At 34.3% G+C, this 19,899-nt stretch overlaps 1 protein-coding gene across 1 annotated transcript in view; it reads left to right on the forward strand.

Moving 5' to 3' along the window:
• Fnip1 (folliculin interacting protein 1) overlaps nucleotides 1-19,899 on the forward strand; it is a gene marked incomplete at its 5' end in the record, with an annotated part of 61,279 nt that overhangs the window by 30,434 nt on the left and 10,946 nt on the right. The window contains 5 exon segments of the mRNA XM_046452056.1: nucleotides 7,104-7,250; nucleotides 8,255-8,424; nucleotides 11,249-12,662; nucleotides 13,673-13,841; nucleotides 17,226-17,423. Of these exon segments, the coding sequence (XP_046308012.1) occupies nucleotides 7,104-7,250; nucleotides 8,255-8,424; nucleotides 11,249-12,662; nucleotides 13,673-13,841; nucleotides 17,226-17,423 (2,098 nt within the window).

Below are 19,899 nucleotides of genomic sequence, written 5' to 3' on the forward strand. Positions count from 1 at the left end.
GAGGCTGAGGCAGGAGGATCACAAGTTCCAAAGCAGTCCTCAGCAATAGTGAGGCGCTAAGCAACTCAGTGAGACCCTGTCTCTAAATAAAATACAAAATAGGGCTGGAGTTGTCTAGTGCCCCTGAATTCAATCCCTAATACCAAAAAAAAAAAAAAAAAGTAAATTCATAATAACTAAAATTGAAAATGTGTTCCATACCACAGAGGGTTTGTAATCCATTTACCTCATTTTCAAAGAAACTGATCACATATTTTTGTTGTTGTTGACAATTGTGGAGTCCCTTATTGGGGCAGGGACTTTCTGGATTGTTAAGTGGCCTATCACATATTAAAATAAGAGTCTGTTTTTACTTGTGACACTGCTGTATTGCTGTGTTGAAAGTGTGTAGGCATGCCATATATATAACTCTTTTTTTTCTAAATGGAGGTGAACAAGGAGTGGTGGGTTTAAATGGAAAAAGTTTTCTTTATGGGTATTGTGTAATAATCAATTATTAAACTCCGTTATTGAAGAGAAAATTGTCTAATCATTGTTTAATTCACCATAATTTGGGGGATAAAAGACATTTAAAGTGAGTTTAATAAATCTTGATTTTCTGTATAGTAACTTAAGTGGTCAGGAGAAATGTAGAAAAACACATAGAATTTGATTGCAAGCCCTATTATTTATGTTTGGTTTTGGAAGGAAATAATTTGCATAGACAAAAACTATATTAGAGCATGGGGTTGTGGCTCAGTGGGTGGAGCACTTGCCTAGCACCTGTGAGGCACTGGGTTCCATCCTTAGCACCACATAAAAATAAATACATAAAATAAAGTTATTTTAAAAAATCATATTAGAGATGATATTTCTGCTCTTCTACCACTAAGCTACATCCCTAACCCTTTTACATATATATCAATTTTATTCTAACATCATCATTTTAGGCTTTTTTTTTTTTTTTTTCCTGGTATTGAGGATTGAACCCATGGGTGTTTTACCATTGAGCTGTATCCCCAAGCTCTTTTAATCTTTAATTTTGAGACAGGGTCTCACTAAGTTGCTCATTGACATTTTGCTGAGGCTAGTCTTGGCAATTCTTCTGCTCAGCCCAATTTTTATGATTTTATTTAAATTATTTAGTTACTTCATTTGCACTGGAATTATCATGTTTTCAACCATTCTTTTTGCTTATTTGCCTAAAACAATCCTTTTTAGAAATTTTTGAATATTACATTTTGTAATATTACCCAGTATTGAATTTTTGCCCTTGCACTGGGAGCTCAGTTAAGCATTCTTTTTTTTTAAAAAGAAATATTTTTTAATTTTTTATCTTTATGTGGTGCTGAAGATTCAACCTAGGACCTAATGTGTGAGAGGCAAGCGCTCTACCGCTGAGCTACAATCTTAGCCCTTTCCCCCTTTTTTAAATTTAAATTTAAATTAATTTATTTTAGCATTCTTAACTATATTTTTAAAAAATACCTTATAAGCTCTTTGATTTTTAATAAAAGGCTTACCTATAAGTTCTTTAATTTTATATAGGCAGTCCTCATTATTTGTGGACTTTGTATTCAAGAATTTACTATGCAGTAACATTTATTTATTATCCCCAAAGTGTACTAGAAGTGGTTTTGAGGTAATCTGTGGATATACACAGAGAAGTAACGGATTTTGAGACACCTAATAAACATTTTCCTGGATCAGGTTAAATAGGTGATTCTCCACCTTCTATTTCAATATTTTTACTGTAAACAAATGTCCCTTTTGATATTTACTTAGCACCATGTTTCTTGTTTTTCATTCTTTGTGCTTTTTAAAAAATTTTTTTTTAGTTGTAGATGGACACAATATCTTTATTTTTATTTATTTATCTTTTTTATATGGTGCTGAGGGTCGAACCCAGGGTGTCAAGCATGGGAGGCAAGCGCTCTACCACTGAGCTACAACCCCAGACTATTTTTATGCTTTTTGATAGTGATTTTAAGGTTAAAAGCATAATGCTGAAATGCTATCTAACATTGCTAAGCATAGGAATGGTGTGACGTACCTTAAGAGAAAAAAAATTTGTGTGTTAGGTAAGCTTCATTCAGGTATGAGTTAAGGCCGTGAGCTCATCAACCAACAGCATATTATTAAATTTATTTTTCAGTTTTTGGTGGACACAACATCTTTATTTTATTTTTATGTGGTGCTGAGGATCGAACCCAGTGCCCTGCGCATGCGAGCGCGTTACTGCTTGAGCCGCATCCCCAGCCCAGTATATATTAATATAAAATAAAGTATCTTTAAATGGAGATATGCATAAAAACAAGATTTTAACTAGGCATGCCTGTAATCCCAGTGACTTGGGAGGCTGAGGTAGGAGGATTGCAAGTTCAAAGCCAGCTTCAGCAACTTAGCAAGGCCCTAAGCAACTTGGTGAGACTCAAAATAAAAAATAAAAAGGGCTAGAGATGTAGCTCAGTGTTAAGAGCTCCTGGGTTCAATTCCTAGTAACCCCCCCTAAAAAAAAATCCAAATGTTTTGTATTGATGGATTAATGAGATTATCTGACCACAGGAACCCAGCTAATCCTGTATTTTAACTAGGAGTATTGGTTCAATGTTAGTTTATTCAGTATTACATGGATTTTACAAAAAAGGTATTTCATTTTTTTAACCACAAAAGGTTTTTCAAACAACAAGGTTGGACCATACTATTTAAATAAAGTGATTATTAAATATGAACAATTACATAATTTGAGACCAGATGCTCAATACGTTTTAGATAGTTGCAAACAGGAAGGAAATGATTCAGATAAATACAACAACCCTGAAACTTAGAGCAACAGGAAGCATATTTAGTTAATACTGTTGCCTGAAAAAAATTAACATTTTTACTTAGACTTTATGCATATCAAAGAAGACTAAATCATGTCTATAATTACTTTCTAAATAAAAGTCTTTTATTCTCTGGGCACTGAATGGGGAAAACAAGAGGACAGTTGCCTTAAAGTATTTGCCTTTCTTATCGTTGAGGTATAGGGCTCAAAAATTAGGATGGAAGAAACATTTAGAAGAAATTATTACTTATACATCATTAATGATAACATAGTGTTGTATATAGTAAGAAATAATATTGTGTAATTAATTTATTTGCATTCTTGGCACTTATTTTACTTAGGGTCACAGCATACATTTAATCCATAAAGCACCAAAACAAAGATCCTCAGTAGACTGTTATTCCAATGTTAGTGGACTGGCTCTGGCTGTAGACTTAGAGTAGACAGCACTATACTAAAGAAACTTACGGAAATTTCTTAAGTGATAATTTTCTTAAATAAATTTCTTAAGTTTATTTATACAGCTTTTTTTTAAAAATCAAAAAGTACATGCACATAGTTAAGAAACAAAAAAACCTATAAAATTTGAAAGTTCTAATAATGATAAATAAACTGTATTCGACCTTTGACATTCTCCCATTCTTACTTCCCAGAAACATTCTCTTTATTTGTGCTTACATTTTAATTTAACTTCGTTTAATTGATTAATGAATCACATAAAATTACCTATATTTATAGGGTACCATGTGATCTTTTGATACATGTATACATTGTGTAATGTCTTAAATCAGTATAAACATAGTATTTTCTTAAACATTTATCATTTCTTTATGAGGAAAATATTCAACATCTTTTCTTATATTTAAATATATATGTACACAGACTTGGGTGTAGTGGTACATGCCTGTAGTCACAGCTGTTTGGGAGGCTGAGACAGTAGGATTGTTTTGAGTCCAGGAGGTCAAGGTCAGCATAGGCAACATAGTGAAACTCCTCAAAATTTTAAAAATATACAGTACTTTATCAATAGTCACTCTACTCTGCAATAGCACGCAATAACAGAACTTATTCTTCCTATCTAACTGTAATTTAGTACCCATTTATCAACCTTTTCCATCCTCCTCACCCCTACTTTCCCCAGCTTCTAGTAATCACTCTTCTACTCTGAACGTATGTGAAATCATTGTTTATAAAATTCACATGTAATTGAGATCATGTACGTGGTTCTTGTCATTCTGTGCCTGGCTTATTTCACTTAACATAATGATCTCCAGTTTTGTCCATGTTGTTGCAGATGTCAGGATTTCATCCTTTTTATGTCTGAATAGTATTCCTTTTTGTGTATGTAGCAGAAATATTCTCTTTTAACTCTCAGTTATTCTATTATCTATCTCTGTATTATTAAATAGTATATTTTATGATATTTCTTGATTTATCAATTTTAGATCATTTTATTTTCTGCCATAATACATGGATTCATATTACCCCTTAGTCCTTTATCTTCTTGTAAGTTAAGCGCTATTCTTCCACTTTGGTAAGTTTTCTGGGTTGTTATTTTTTTTTTTTTAAATCATTTATTTTCTTCTAATTTTTCTGTCTGAACTTTTTTGGATTGCTCTTTTATTCCTCTTTAATATTTTTCTACTCATTTTCTGAATGTATTATTTTTATATTTGTTTTTCTGTCCCTTTTATGGTTTTTAATTAAACTTTAGTGCTTATTTTTAATTAAACTTTGTGCTTATTTTCAGGTAATCTTTTTCTGTGGAAAAAGATTTTTTTTTTCATTATTTCTGTTTCCTCCAGAGTCATTTTATATGTGAGAGTATATATGCATGCTTGCTTTCTTTTTTTGCCTCTGTTTCCTTGCAAGCTTTCTTTAAATATCAGTGTTGTTTGATTGTTCAGTCATATTTTGTGAGTGGGATACTAGACAGTATTTGGGAGTTCTGTGTAAAATAGACTTTGGAGTGGAGACCTTCACTTTAGGAGATTGTTTCTTAAACTCCATGAAGGAACATATTTTTTTCCTAATCTTTCCCTGTCCCAGAATGAAATTTTGGTACTAAAAAATACACGTTCTATTGGCTGGGGTTGTGGCTTAGTAGTAGAGCACTTGCCTAGCACATGTGAGGCACTGGGTTCAATTCTCAGTACCATATAATAAATAAATAAATAAATAAATAAATAAATAAAGGCATCATTGTTATCTACAATTAAAAAAATTATTAAAAATTGCTCTATTTCTGTTTATACTCATAAACATTCAAATATCAGGAAGTTTTTCAGAGAGATCATTCCACTGGACTATTGCTATATTTGCTTCCCTATCTGTAGTCATTCTGTAGGTAAATGAAATGCAGGTACAGGTCACCAACCATTTACACACCTTGAATTAAACTCTTCATTTTCAGTTAATCTGTCTTAACTCTTGGCCTCTCCTTCACCTGCATTTGTGAGTCCTGATCCCCTTTTTGTCTTAGTGGGAAAAAATAAGCTACTCCTTGCCCATTCTCCTTCTGTGAGACTGTAATCTATAGCTCCCTCCACTTTGCTACTTTATTCACCATTCCAATGTGTTTTGTTATTTTTAATTTTCTCTAATGAAAATTTTCTTTTAATGTTATTTGCTGTAGTGGTTTATCTGCTTTTAAATCCTTAATTAGTGTTCATTTGGAGCCTTGGAACTGACAGAGCATAATTATTTGCAGTTTTCTCTCCTATTTGATTAAGATAAGCATTTTATATATTCCTAGTTTGTATTCTATTCATTTTTCTCTATGAAATACCTCAAATTCTTATTTTATAAAAATCCTATTTAATCTTATTTAAAGTACCTTTAGGCTAAGCACAGTGGTACATGTATGTAATCCCAGTGGCGCAGGAGGCTGAGGCAGGAGGATTGTGGGTTCAAAGCCGGCCTCAGCAACTAAGAGAGGCCCTAAGCAACTTAGCAAGACCCTGTCTCTAAATAAAATATAAAAAGGGGTTGGAAATGTGGTTCAGTGGTTAAGCACCCCTGAGTACCAAATCCTGGTACCAAAAAAAAAAAAAAAAATCCTTTAATTTTTATTTAAGTTCTTAGTGATGATTTTATGCCCTGCCAAGAACTTACTAGTTTATATTTGTTATTTCTGTCCATTGTAATATAATGTTCATATTAGTGAAAGGTTCAATAAAACTTGTATAGGCAAATAGGAATTCGTTCCTTCCTTCCTTCCTTCCTTCCTTCCTTTCTTTTCTTTTTTTTTTTTTTTGATTCTAGGTATTAGAGAACTAATTTGAAAGGGATAATAACAGAATTTTTTTTGGAAGTTTCAAAAATTGCTAGAGCTGTATTGTCCATTATACTCTGAGCCTTTAGCCATATGTGGCTAATTAAATTAAATTAAAAATTCCATTACTTATTCATATGACTGACATTTCTAGTGTTTATAAACTACATGTAGCTGATATCTACCACTGTAGATTTAGAGCATTCTCATCATTGACAAAAGTTCTGTTAGACAGCATTGTTCTAAAAAGTAGAAGGTAGGATATATTGTTCTGTAGTTTCTCCAAGTCTTACAAGGTTCTTAAGCCTCAAGTTTTGCATAGTTGTGTTTTCTGTTCAGTACATAGGACTTGGTTGAATAAATATTGATATAAAAGGAAAAAACACTTGCCTATTTGAATCTGTTTTGAAGTGTTTAGGATATAATACAAGTCACAAGACTAGCTATTGTCTAAATTAATCCAAGAAACAGCTAAGAAAGCACCATATTAATTGTTCAGTAATATTTCTTAATGTTGATTCAGGGGAAAACTACAGAAGGTTGAGAATTATAAAACATAGCATGTATGTATAGAGTCAGTATTCTTCAGACTTATATACTAAAGAGCATCAAAATGTTACAGGTTTGAGTGGGTGGATGGATAAGCTGTTACCCTATCAGAAATTTTTTTTGCAACAAAAAAAAAAGAATTTTTTTTGCATATGTTATTAATGATTTACAATATGCTTAAGTGCAGCATGAACTTTAGAAATGTAGAGCTTGATGGGGCTTTAAAAATTGTCCAGCCCTGTCTTTTCATCTTACAGGTAGGTAGAAGAAACTGATGTAACATTTATGTCTAAAATGTATTTTCTGTGCTACCATGCTGATGACAAAGAACAAAAGACTTGGTTCATTGACTTTTTTCAAAAGCTTTAATAATCTATGTATAAGTTCTAAGCTGGTAACTTCAAGATTATGCAATTTGGGGAACCATAAAATTTCATAATTCCTATGAATTTCATAATGGGTCTTTCTTTTTAGAACAACAATTTGTAATCTTTACACAATGCCACGAATTGGAGAGCCCGTGTGGCTTACAATGATGTCGGGGACTCCAGAAAAGAACCAGCTTTGTCATCGATTCATGAAGGAGTTCACTTTTTTAATGGAAAATGCTTCCAAAAATCAGTATGACTTGCTTTATTTGTTTATATATGTATATTTGTTATTTACTATAACTAGATATCTAGAGTGTGAGCAAATTCAGTTTCAGAACTGGGATGATGATTTATTGTTTTCATAATTATTTCATATTATTAGTAATCAGAACAGTACTCTCAAAATAATTAAACAATAGAGTATGGGAGAGTGCTGCAAAACCTAGTGAATGAAGAATAGAAAAAATGTCTTAAATTACATGTTAAAAATCCTGACATCTCACAGAAAACTCTGAGACTTCCTGTTTGTGAATTGTATTCATTTTTTAAAAATACTTTTTTAGTTGTAGTTGGACACAACGCCTTTTTATTTTATTTATTTATTTTTATAAATAAATCCTCAGTGGTGCTGAGGATTGAACCCAGCGCCTCCCACATGCTAGGGGGGTGCTCTACCACTGAGCCACAACCCTAGTCCCATGTATCCATTTATGATACCTTCATAGGAGAGGTTTAAAAATACTTATGAAGTGCTAGGATTACAGTGATACATTTTAAATGTGATATTTTATCGTACTGTTTTCTTTGAACTATTCACCAAGTCCTCATAATCCGTATGAGTAATTCAGATGTTTTTATTCTCTTTAATGGTAGACAAAGTTTTCTTAGTACTATACTTCATTTTTCTCATTCAGTAATTTAGAAATCTAAGGACCTGCTGGTTTGAACTAAGCAGATTAACACTCAAAAGAATCTAGTTTTTCAAGTAAAATGGCATCCTTGTTTTGTAATTATGATCCAAATAACTTATGAATGTTTTCTTTATTTTAAAGATTTTCTTTAATTTGTTTCCCAGGAATAGATTTATTACTTTTTCATGCTGGTGGTGTACCTATCCTTTAGTCTCTTCCCTTCCCTTTTTAATGCTATTTGGCCATGAAAATATGTGCTGTTTTTGCTTATTCTGTCAAAATGTTTTACCTAAGGTTTCATGAAGGTAGATTAGAATCTGATAGGGATGTGTTTTGTTTTTAGATTCTTGCCAGCTCTCATAACTGCAGTTTTGACCAATCATCTTGCCTGGGTGCCAACAGTCATGCCAAATGGACAACCACCTATTAAAATATTTTTAGAAAAACATTCCTCTCAGAGCGTGGACATGTTAGCAAAGACTCATCCATATAATCCACTCTGGGCACAGCTGGGTATGTAACCTGAAACTCTTACACTGTGTATTATACTTAGACTTTTATGTAACTATCTGGAATTACTTTATAAGAAGAAAAAAATAAAATCCTCTCTTTTACTCCCTTAATTCTAAAGCATCTCTTCTGCTTTTGTCCTTATATGTCTGTTAAATTGTCCTATCATGTTAAGCCTGTTATCATTCCTCAAAGCTAGAGAACCACAGTTAAAGCAAGAGTTGCAGACTGATGGCTGTTTTACTAGTACTTCAGGGTCTTCAGAGTGTTATGCATTTTCACACTTTGTCTAGAAAGAATTAACCAACTAAGTCACCTGAGATAGCTAGAATACATCTAGTTGAGAAGCAGTTCGTTGAGATTTCTATTGTTCCACTTTTTGTTTGGTTACCATTTTGGAAAATGTTCTTTCTTAGTATTAGGCATTACTCAATAAGTGGGGAATATAAGAAGGTGGATGATTGATAAGTTCTGGGCGTGAAAAAACATGCTACACTCCATAAAGTCGGGCGTACCACTGTTGAACCATATTTTTCTTATTAAAAAAATGGAGATAGTACATCTTCAAACAATTATGAAAATTAGATAATACATGTAAAGTACTTCAGTCTGGTAAACATAGCTATTACATCTACTCTATTCTGTTTCCGTTAGATGGTGAATGGAAGATAAGTTGAGAACATTTGGTGACTTGGTTGAAACTTCCTATAGGTTTCTCTGGTGATTGAGCTTGCCAGGCAGGTTGGCATGTAGCTTATTATCTCATGTTAATCAGCCTCCTTTCCTCCTTCCCTACCTGTTGCTTTATTGAGTTACAGTTTACATAGAATAAATGAATACTTAAAGTATATAATTGATATGTGTCTGTGTGTTAATGTATTCATATACCTCTGACATCATCCCCATAATCAAAATGCTGAAAATATCTATCACTTCCAAAGGATTTCTCATGCCCTCTTGTAATTTCTTCCTCCTGTTCCTTTTCATTGTCCTCCTTCCACCCTTTCCCCCCATTCTTAGGTCTGATTTCTGTTACTATAAATTAGCTCATTTTCTGTTACAATATGTACTTTTTTTGGTCAGACTTATTTCATTCAACATAATTAAGAATCACTTCTATGTTGTATGTATTAATACTTATTTTAATGCTGTGTAATATTTTTATATGGATAGTAATTATTTTTTAAAACAAGTAATTAGCATTTTAAAATTGGGACCTTTCAAATTTATTTTCAATTCTGCAGTCATTTTTTTCCATGTTTTTAAATTGGTGCGTTGTAGTTGTACATAATGATGGGATTTGCTATTAGATATTCGTACATGCACAGAAAAATTAAATATTTTTTTTGGTACTGGGGACTGAACCCACAATTCTGCAAAGAGCACTGGAGGGTATAAGGACAAGTAATAATTTGGTCTTGTCTTTATACCCTCCAGTGCTCTTTGGACAAGTAATAGTTTGGTCTTTGCCTTCAAAAAGTTGATCATATTTAGGGCTGGGGTTGTGGCTCAGGTAGAGTGCTTGCCTAGCATGCTTGAGGCACTGGGTTCCATCCCCAACACCACATAAAGGTATTGTGTCCATCTACAACTAAACATTTTTCAAAAAGGTTGATAATGTTTAAAACTGTAGCTAATATATATCCAGACAAGAATGACAATTCAAAGAGGAAATATAAATGCCCAGTGTGAGTTCAATAAGAGGGGCTTACTTCTTTCAGTGACAATATCTAATTGAGAAGCTCTGGACTATCAGAGAGAGATAGGGAACAGTAAGTACATTGCATGAGTGAAAGGAGTTTTGGTGTTAAAAGTGCAGAGCATATTCAGTGGTCCATTTTAAGTGGGATTTTGGATTCAAAAGATGGAAAGAAAATTAAGAAGTATAACTGGAAAAGTAAAGTGGGACCAGTTGTGAAAGACTCACTTGCTGTGCCAAATTGGTTTGAATTTTTAGTTATTAGTGAGAATTTTGGATTTGGTTTGGAACAATGGCATTGTAATATTTGAGCCAGTATTTTTAGTCAGAGGATAAAACTTACCATAATGCCATGTGGAACATACATTCATTTGAGACCCATTAATGTTTGTTTCTTTAAAAAATATGGAGTTTTTATAAAGTAAAAATAGAGGTTTTTAAATGTGTATACTGACAACTTACAAAAATTGAATTAAATTTATTAAATTTGTGTTCTCCATTTTTAAGTCGTTTTGCACACCGATTCCAGGTTTAATTTTGAGTTATAGCATAAATATAGGAATGTGTGTTGTGACTGTTCCAGCTCTACTCCTTGCCATCACTGCTCCCTTCCTCTTCTTGATCTCCAGCAGATATTGTGCTTTCCATTTTTCTATGTTGGATATAGTTTATAGAATCCTTGTATATGAACTACTTCAGGCAGTACTTCTCCTAGATCCTGGCATAGACAATATGCCTAATAAATGTGACTCTTTGAAGTTTCAAAATCACAGCAACTCTTTAAGCAAGAAGTTTTTAATTCCTTCATTCACCTTTCTCTTTGGTTATAACCATTTACCCTACTCTCCTGAATACTCAGTCCTCTTTTAAATAACAGTAAATTTTTCCACTACTCATTCAATAAGAGTAGTTTCCTTGGGCTGGGGTTGTGGCTCAGTGGTAGAGCGCTCGCCTAGCGCGTGTGAGGCCCTCGGTTCAATCCTCAGCACTACGTAAAAACAAATAAACAAAAGAGGTATTGTGTACAACTAAAAATAAATATTAAAAAAAGAGTAGTTTTCTCATAATTGAAAATAGCTTCCTTAGCTGTGTGTTGAGGATGTGTCCATTAACATTTTTCTATTACAGGGGACTTGTATGGTGCTATTGGCTCTCCTGTACGGCTTGCAAGGACTGTGGTAGTTGGCAAACGACAAGATATGGTCCAGAGGCTACTTTATTTTCTTACTTACTTTATAAGATGCTCTGAACTTCAAGAAACCCATCTTTTAGAAAATGGAGAAGATGAAGCCATTGTTATGCCAGGCACAGTGATTACTACCACTTTAGAGAAAGGTGAAATAGAAGAATCAGAGTATGTGCTTATCACAATGCATAGAAACAAAAGCAGTTTGCTGTTGAAAGAGTCCGAAGAAACAAGAACTTCTAATTGTAACTGTAAATACTGTAGTCATCCACTCCTTGGGCAAAATTCAGAAAATGTGTCACAACAAGAGAAAGAAGATATTCCAAATAAGGAACTGCTAGGCATTTCAGATGAATGCCGAATAATTTCTCCTTCTGACTGCCAAGAAGAAAATACTGTTGATGTTAAACAGTGTAGAGATAAATTAAGAACTTGCCTTGACACCAAGTTAGAGACTGTTGTTTGCACAGGATCTGCTCCGGTAGACAAATGTGTATTGTCAGAAACAGACTTAGAGCCAACAGAGGAAACATGGCAGAGTAAGGAATTGCTGGATCCAGATAATCACACAGGCAAAGTAATGAGATCCACAGGAATAGTTGTGGAAAAGAAACCTCCAGATAAGACTGTGCCTGCTACATTTTCTTGTGAGGCCATCCAGACAAAGGTTACATTTCTGATTGGGGATTCTATGTCACCTGATTCAGATACTGAACTCAGGAGTCAGGCTGTGGTGGATCAGATTACTAGGCATCACACCAAACCATTGAAGAAAGACAGAGGGGCTAATGATTTACATCAAGAAACTAAACAACCAAGCAAGGACCAATCTGTAGAGTCTGATTTACAAAGCCTGCTTTCTGGAGAGCCCTGTGAACTTCCCTGTTGGAGTCCTTCAGACCCAGAAAGCCTGAGCTTATTTGATGAATATTTTAATGATGATTCAATTGAAACCAGGACTATTGATGATGTTCCAGTTAAAACAAGTACAGACAGTAAAGAACACTGCTGTATGTTAGAGTTTTCAAAAAGATTGTGTGCAAAAAATAGCAAACAGAACAATGAACTTTGTAAATGTATAGAAACAATTCACCAAGATTCGTGTAAAACCTGCTTTCCTCAGCAGGACCAAAGAGATACACTCTCCATTCTTGTCCCCCATGGGGATAAAGAGAGTTCAGAGAAAAAAATTGCTGTAGGAACTGAATGGGACATTCCAAGAAATGAAAGTTCAGATAGTGCCCTTGGGGATAGTGAAAGTGAAGATACAGGTCATGATATGCCGAGACAAGTCAGCAGTTACTATGGAGGAGAGCAAGAAGATTGGGCAGAAGAGGATGAGATACCTTTTCCTGGGTTAGTAAAAACTTTTTTCACCTATAATTGGCCTTGTTATATACCATTCTTTTGTTTAGCTGGTCTATGAAGGCTGGTAGTAACTAATATAAAAAAGAGATGATTGTCTTTTCATATTCTTTCTGTTTTTGATACTGGGGATTGAACTCAGGGGCACTCAGCCACTGAGCCACATCCCCAGCCCTATTTTTATATTTTATTTAGAGACCGGGTCTCAGAGTTGCTCAGCGCCTCACCATTGCTGAGGCTGGCTTTGAACTCGTGATCCTTCTGCCTCAGCCTCCTAAGCCGCTGGGATTATAGGTGTGCACCATTGCACCCGGCTTCCATATTCTCATTTTTTTTTATCATGAGCTCTTACTCATAGGGAGTATTAAAGTTTATACCCCACAAGCACCCCATAAAGACTTTGTGAAGGTATCTGAGAAGATACAGGATCTAGTTGATATATATAGATTACTTATTGCTTAGGAGTGTCTAGACATTTTGGAGTGAATTGTGATCATAAAAGGACCAAAACATGTCAGTTAGGGATAGGTAATCACTGAGAAGGTAGGAAATTGCTATTCAAAATAAATGTGGTCAATACAAAGAGGAAAACAAGGAATGTATACTCTAGGTCAAGTATAACAAGGAGAAAAAACAGGCTTTAGCAATGATGTACTCCCAGATATGGACAACAAAATTAGCAACTTTGTTTTGAGTAGCAGTTTTCAGAATCTGATTATATAGGACTGTGTTAAAAACACAACTCTATTTAAGTAATGAAAGATTCATGCTCACATTACAAAGTTGTTTATTAGCTATTCCCTGGATAAGAAGAGTACTTTGTGGTCTGAGCGCTTGAGGCAGTTTTTATTTAAGGATGATTTTATACTGAGTATATTTTGTAGAGAATAATGTAAGTGGAAATATGGACTAGTAGAATTCACTCTTTTGTTTTGTTTTTACTGGTGTAAAATATCTTTATTACTAATTAGATCTGTCTTCTTTGGGAATCTTTCTTCCAGGTCAAAGTTAATTGAGGTTAGTGCTGTTCAGCCCAACATTGCCAACTTTGGGAGGTCCTTGCTGGGTGGCTACTGCTCGTCTTATGTGCCTGACTTTGTTCTTCAAGGAATTGGGAATGATGAGAAGCTCCGCCAGTGTCTGGTGTCAGATTTGTCTCATGCTGTGCAGGTGAGTGTGTTCTTCATTTTATTTAGATCAAACTCAGGAGGACCCTGAATTGCCTTGTATTTTTGGTGATATGTGACCATGTAACATAATCATCTTTCTCTGAATCTGTCATTTTCTATACAGTGTTTACATCTTTGTACATTTCACTGTGAAAGCAAGTATACAGTTATAGTAATCTATCAAAATGGAAATGTGAAATACAGAATGTACTTTACTCATACATGTCCTTAAATTAGATTATTTTCAATATCAAAAAATTACAGATGAAATGCAAATGAGATTATTTTCGTAATCTCCTTTTTGGATTGTTTATTATTTATATGTAGAAGCATTGACTTTTATACATTAATCTTATATCCTAAGACCTTGCTGAATCTTCTAGTTCTATTTTAGGGTTTTCTCCACACAGGCTGTGGTTATCAGTAAACAGTTTTACATATTCCTTTCCAATCTGGATGCCTTTTATCTCTGTTGTCTTCCTTCCCTTCCTTCCTTCTGCCTCATAGCAGTACAATGTCATTAGAAGGGGTGTCATTGTCTTATTCCTGATCTTAGGGGAAAAACATTCAAGGTTTTTTTTTTTCCTCTTCTTGTGGTACTGGTGAATGAACCCAGGGATGCTCTAATACTGAACTACATTGTAATTTATTAAAAAAAGTTGTTCATAGTGTGCATTTATAATCCTTTAAATTTTTATAAGGTTGCTGGTAATGTATCTATTTTTTGTGTGTGTGTGTGTGTGTGGTACAGAAAGCTAAAAACAGGTCTTTCTACCATACAGTGGCAGCCATTCTTAATATAAATCCTTACAACCAGTCATGGTGGCATATACCTGTAATCCCAGCTACTTGGGGAGGCAGAAGCAATAGGATTATAAATTTGAGGCTAGCAAGACTCTTATCTCAAAATAAAAAATAAAAAGGACAAGAAATGTAGCTCAGTGTTTGCCTAAATGCATGAGGACCTGAGTTCAAGCCCTAGTACCACCAAAACTAAAACAAAACAAAAACAAAAACAAAACTCTGACAGTCATTTGGCAGCCTGTGGATGCTTATACAACAGACTTGGCCACTTACTACCTCTATATCCTAGGACAAAATAATTTTTTTTTCAGTACTAGGGATTGAACCCTGGTCTTCACACATGCTAATATGCAAGAGCTCTACCATTGAGCCACATTGCCAGCCCATTTGGTTTATTTTGAGATAGAGTCTTGCTAAATTTCTCAGGCTGGCCTTGAACTTGCAGTCCTCCTGCCTCAGCCTTCCAACTCACTGGGATTATAGGTGTGTGGCTGGTTCTGAGTAATTAATTTAATAAGACATCTTTTCTCAACTATAAAGTGATAATAATGCCAGAGTTATGTTGTGTGGTGTTTTGTATTAGGTATTCTGTGACATATTTTTTTAATCCTTATTCTATATTTATATGTATATGTGTTTTTTTAATACTATATAAATGAGGCCATATATATATTCCAAGTAAGTGAGCCATGTGCATATAATGTCTGCATATGTATTTGTGAATATATACTATATACTTTATGTATGTATAATTGAGACCTTGTATATAGAATATATGCATGTATGTATATGTAACATATATGTATATATGTGAATATATAAAATACATATATATGGTTCTATATTTTTTATTTTGAATTTTGCTTTTGTCACTGAGCAACTAACAAATTTATTTCTCCATATTATTAACATAGTTCATAAACATGTATTGATGTTTCTTGATTATTTCATGATTTTGTTATGGTTGATCTTTTTCTTATTCTGTGTGTGTATTTGTGTGTGTGTGTGTGTGTTGCTGGGGATTGAACCCAGGGCCTTCTGCATGCACGGCAAGCACTCTACCAACTGAGCTATATCACCAGCCCACTCAGCCTTTTTCTAGAGAAGGGAGTCTCACTATATTGCCCAGGCTGGGCTCAGGTGATCCTCCTGACTCAGCCTCCCAAGCAGCTAGGACTGTAGGTGCACAGGACTGTGCCTGGCTGCTCTACTACTGAGTTCTATCTCCTGCCCCCTTTTATTTTTCATTTTGAGAGAGGGTCTTGCTATGTTTTGCAGGCTAGTCTCAAACTTGCAATCCTCCTGCCTTAGCCTTCTGAGTAGCTGGGAATACAGGCGTGCACGACCACGGGCAGCAAAATTTTTCATTTGATTTCTCTTAGAGAATTTGCATAGTGATTGTTCATTACTGGATAAAGTGATATCCTTTTAGGATGCCTAATGTAGGCTTCTTCAGGAGCAAACTTATATCCTTAGCAACTAAGAGCTATGTTAGCTAAGCAGCTCAGAGCTTAGCTCAATAAGTTGCTGAAGTTGGCTTTGAACTTGCGATTCTCCTGCCTCAGCCTCTCCAGCCATTGGGATTACAGGCATGCACCAGTACACCTGCCTGTGCTTGTCATTTTTGATCTTTTTGGCTAAATCATCAGAAGCCAAGGGCACAGCCTGTGCCTCTTGGTCTTTTTATCAATACATGTAAGTTAAAGTATTTTTTTCAACTACACCTTAAGTTTTTTTATTATGAAAGTGTCATGCTGTGATAAACATTCAAATAATACAAAAATTTGCAGAGTAAAAAGTAGAATTTTATTTTTGGAGCGTGAGTACTGGGGATTGAACTAAGGGGCACTCAACCACTGAGCCACATTCCCAACCCTATGTTGTATTTTATTTTGAGACAGGGTCTCACTGAGTTGCAAACACAACTAGGATATAATAGTATATGTATATATTAGTATGATGACATTTGTTTTTCAACAGTGTATGTTGAACAGCCTTGTTAGTACATGTTGATTTCTCTGCTTTTCAATGCCATCTTTTACTGTGGATATACCTCTTGGTAAAATAGAAAAATCTAGTACACACAGGCAGTAAAGTACTTTATGTCATTAAGGGATAGCCCCTGTGGTGCTGAGGCATATCAATGCTTGGAAGCACAATTTACCATTAACTTGTTTGTATGGGTAAATTCTGTCTTATTTTAAAATTGTTTACCCCTTTCAAGCTAAACATATTTTCCCTGTTGCCTGGCACATAGTTAACAGTACATTTTCAAATGAAAGAATGATCAAAAGACTGATGAAAGTAAAGTTCTAGATTAAAAGATACAGAATTCTGGTGATGAGTACAAAATCTCTATGATTTCCTCTGAGACATCTGAGGATGTCTCAAAGTATTTGTTATTGAGTTAACTATTTCATTCTCCTCTGCTAAAGGTTCTTTGTTGTTAGCTGTCAGAATTTAACTTTTTTTTTTTCTTTTCTGCTTTTGGTTAGTATTGCTTCATTGCCTCCTTCCATTTGCATTATCTTTGAATACTTTATTTGCTTATCATAAGTTGAATTCTTTTTTTTCCCCCCAGCATCCAGTGTTGGATGAACCAATAGCAGAAGCTGTCTGCATTATAGCTGATATGGATAAATGGACTGTTCAAGTGGCCAGCAGCCAGAGACGAGTGACAGATAATAAATTGGGAAAGGAAGTGTTGGTTTCGAGTCTTGTTTCCAACCTGCTTCATTCCACCCTTCAGCTTTATAAGCATAACTTGTCTCCAAATTTTGTAAGTATATGTAAGCCTTGAAAAACTTTGAGTAATCTAGTAGGTGATTAAGTTTTACTTAGTATGTGCCTGAGTTAAATACTACTGCTAACTTCATTGGTTTTCTGAAACACTTGATGTTTGTTGCTCCCACCACCAGCCTTATTGTAATAGTATTTGGAGCTGAAAAGTTTGGCAGGTAATTAAGGGTAGATGCGATCCTGAGGTGGGGTCCACAGGGGTCCACTGATGTGATTAGTGGGTCTACTAAGGAGGAAAAGAGAGATTATTCTCTCTCTCTACTCTTTGAGGATACACAGAGAAGTTAGCTGTCCATCAGCCATGATGAGAGCCCTCACCAGTACCCAACAGTGCTTTCACCCTACCCTGATCTTGGACTTCTAGCTTTCAGACTGTGAGAAAATAAATCTCTCTTGCTGAAGCCACTGTGTTATTTTGTTATGTCACCTGAGCTAAGACTGAAAGGTTTGTGTATACATCAAAATACTGTAATTTCAGTGGCCATAATTTTCAGTCACCTGTAATATGGTCATATAACATCCCCATGCGTTATGTAGAATGCCACTGCATTCTGGACCCTCACTGCCACATCAGGTAGAGCACCTCTGGGTTCGATCCCTAGTATGTCCAAACCAAACCAAATCAGACAAGTAAACAACAATGGTAGTGTGGGGTAGGGAAAGAAAGAAAGAAAAGGAAGAAAAAACCTAGTTATCAAAACAAGTATACAAAAAAAAAAAAAAACCCACTGATAACAACAAAATAGAAATCAAGTACAATAGTTTAACCAAATATATATTACCATAGGATGCAGCAGTTCTACTTCTGCATTTATACTCAAAAGAATTAAAAGTTCGGACTTAAACATTTTAATGTTTATAGCAGCATTATTCACAATAGCTAAAAGTTTGAAATAACTCAAGTTATCATTAGCAAATGAATGGGTAAAGAAATTATGGTATAATACGTACAATGCAATATTTAATTGGCCAGAAAATGGAATAAAATTGCTTTTCTGTGAAGTGGCACATAAGTGTAATCCCAGCTACTTGAGAGCTGTATTCTCCATACAGGAGAAGTACAAGTTCCAGGCCAGCTTGGGAAATTTAGTGAGATCTTGTTTCAAAATTTAAAAAAAAAAAAAAAAATGGCTGGACTAGCTCAGTGGTAGAGCTATGACATAGATGAACCTCAGAAACATAATGCTAAGTGAAATGAGGTAGATATAAAAGAAAAAATATTCTGTGTAATCCCAATTATATGAGGTATCAAGAAATTCAGACAAACTGCAAATAGAATAGTGGCTACTAGTGGGTAAGGGAAGTAGAAAATGTCAAGGCATTATTTAAATTCTGTTTGAACTGAAAAAACATTCTGGAGTGTATGGTGGTGATGTTTGTATAACATTGTGAATCTCTTAATGCCATTGAATTATGTACTTTTAAATATTTAATATGATCAACTGAACATATTTTATATATATATTTCAGTTAACATTGTCTTAAGACATTTTCATCTATAAGCAAACATTATGGAGAAAACATATACCACAAAATAGATGAGCTAAGAAATCCATTCAGTTGTGTTTTTCTAATAATGGGCTTTTATTAGGAGTCTTTAATAGCTTTTCATTGGAAAGGGGATTACTCTCTTCAAGAATCTGAATGTTTTAATACTTGAATCTACTGTTTTTTTCCTCAAATATCTATAGTATTTATTCATGTGAAAAACTGTCTCTAGTAAAATGAGCAAGCTTATTAGCACAAAGCAAAATCTAGGTATTTAATTTGATGTTCCAGGTGAGAAACCTTTTCAATTACAGAGTATTCTCTGAACTATTGCAACCTGACTTAATCACAGGAGAATACACCCTTTCCTATATATTTGAAATAAATCAATTTATAATAATGTTATATTTATCAAATTTGAAATACAGAATATTTTTTTAAATCCTGAAAATGAGTATTGCACATTTTGAATGTACTTTTTGTCAGTAAATTATACATTTTAAAATGGTAAATTTTATGTTACATTTTTTTACCCCAATTTTTTTTTTCCCCCCAGTACCCGCTGTGACTTAGATGAATGCTATGACATAGATGAACCAATGGCACTCAACTACTGAGCCACATTCCTGGCCCTCTTTTGTATTTTTTTTAAGAGACATGGTCTCACTAAGTTGCTTTATGCCTTGCTTTTGCTGAGGCTGGCTTTGAACTCTAGATCTTCCTGCTTTAGCCTCCCTAGCTGCTGAGATTACAGGCTTGAACCACCATGCCCAGCCTTTACTACAGTTTTTAAAAAAGCACTTTTAGAAGCTAACCTTTGATAAAAGCCAGAAACAAATTTCTACTCCTTTTTAGCTAAAACTTAATGTGCTGTAAATTTTTGTTCATGTTGGAATAACAAAATAGAATTGAAAAAACATGATGCTTTGAAATTTGTCTTTCTTAAAGAGTTGGAACCAGTTTTCTCA

The sequence above is a fragment of the Marmota monax genome, unplaced genomic scaffold, assembly GCF_021218885.2.
Source record: "Marmota monax isolate L192 unplaced genomic scaffold, Marmota_monax_Labrador192_F-V1.1 WCK01_AAM20220418_F8-fsc00598, whole genome shotgun sequence".
Classification (NCBI taxonomy): Eukaryota; Metazoa; Chordata; class Mammalia; order Rodentia; family Sciuridae; genus Marmota; species Marmota monax.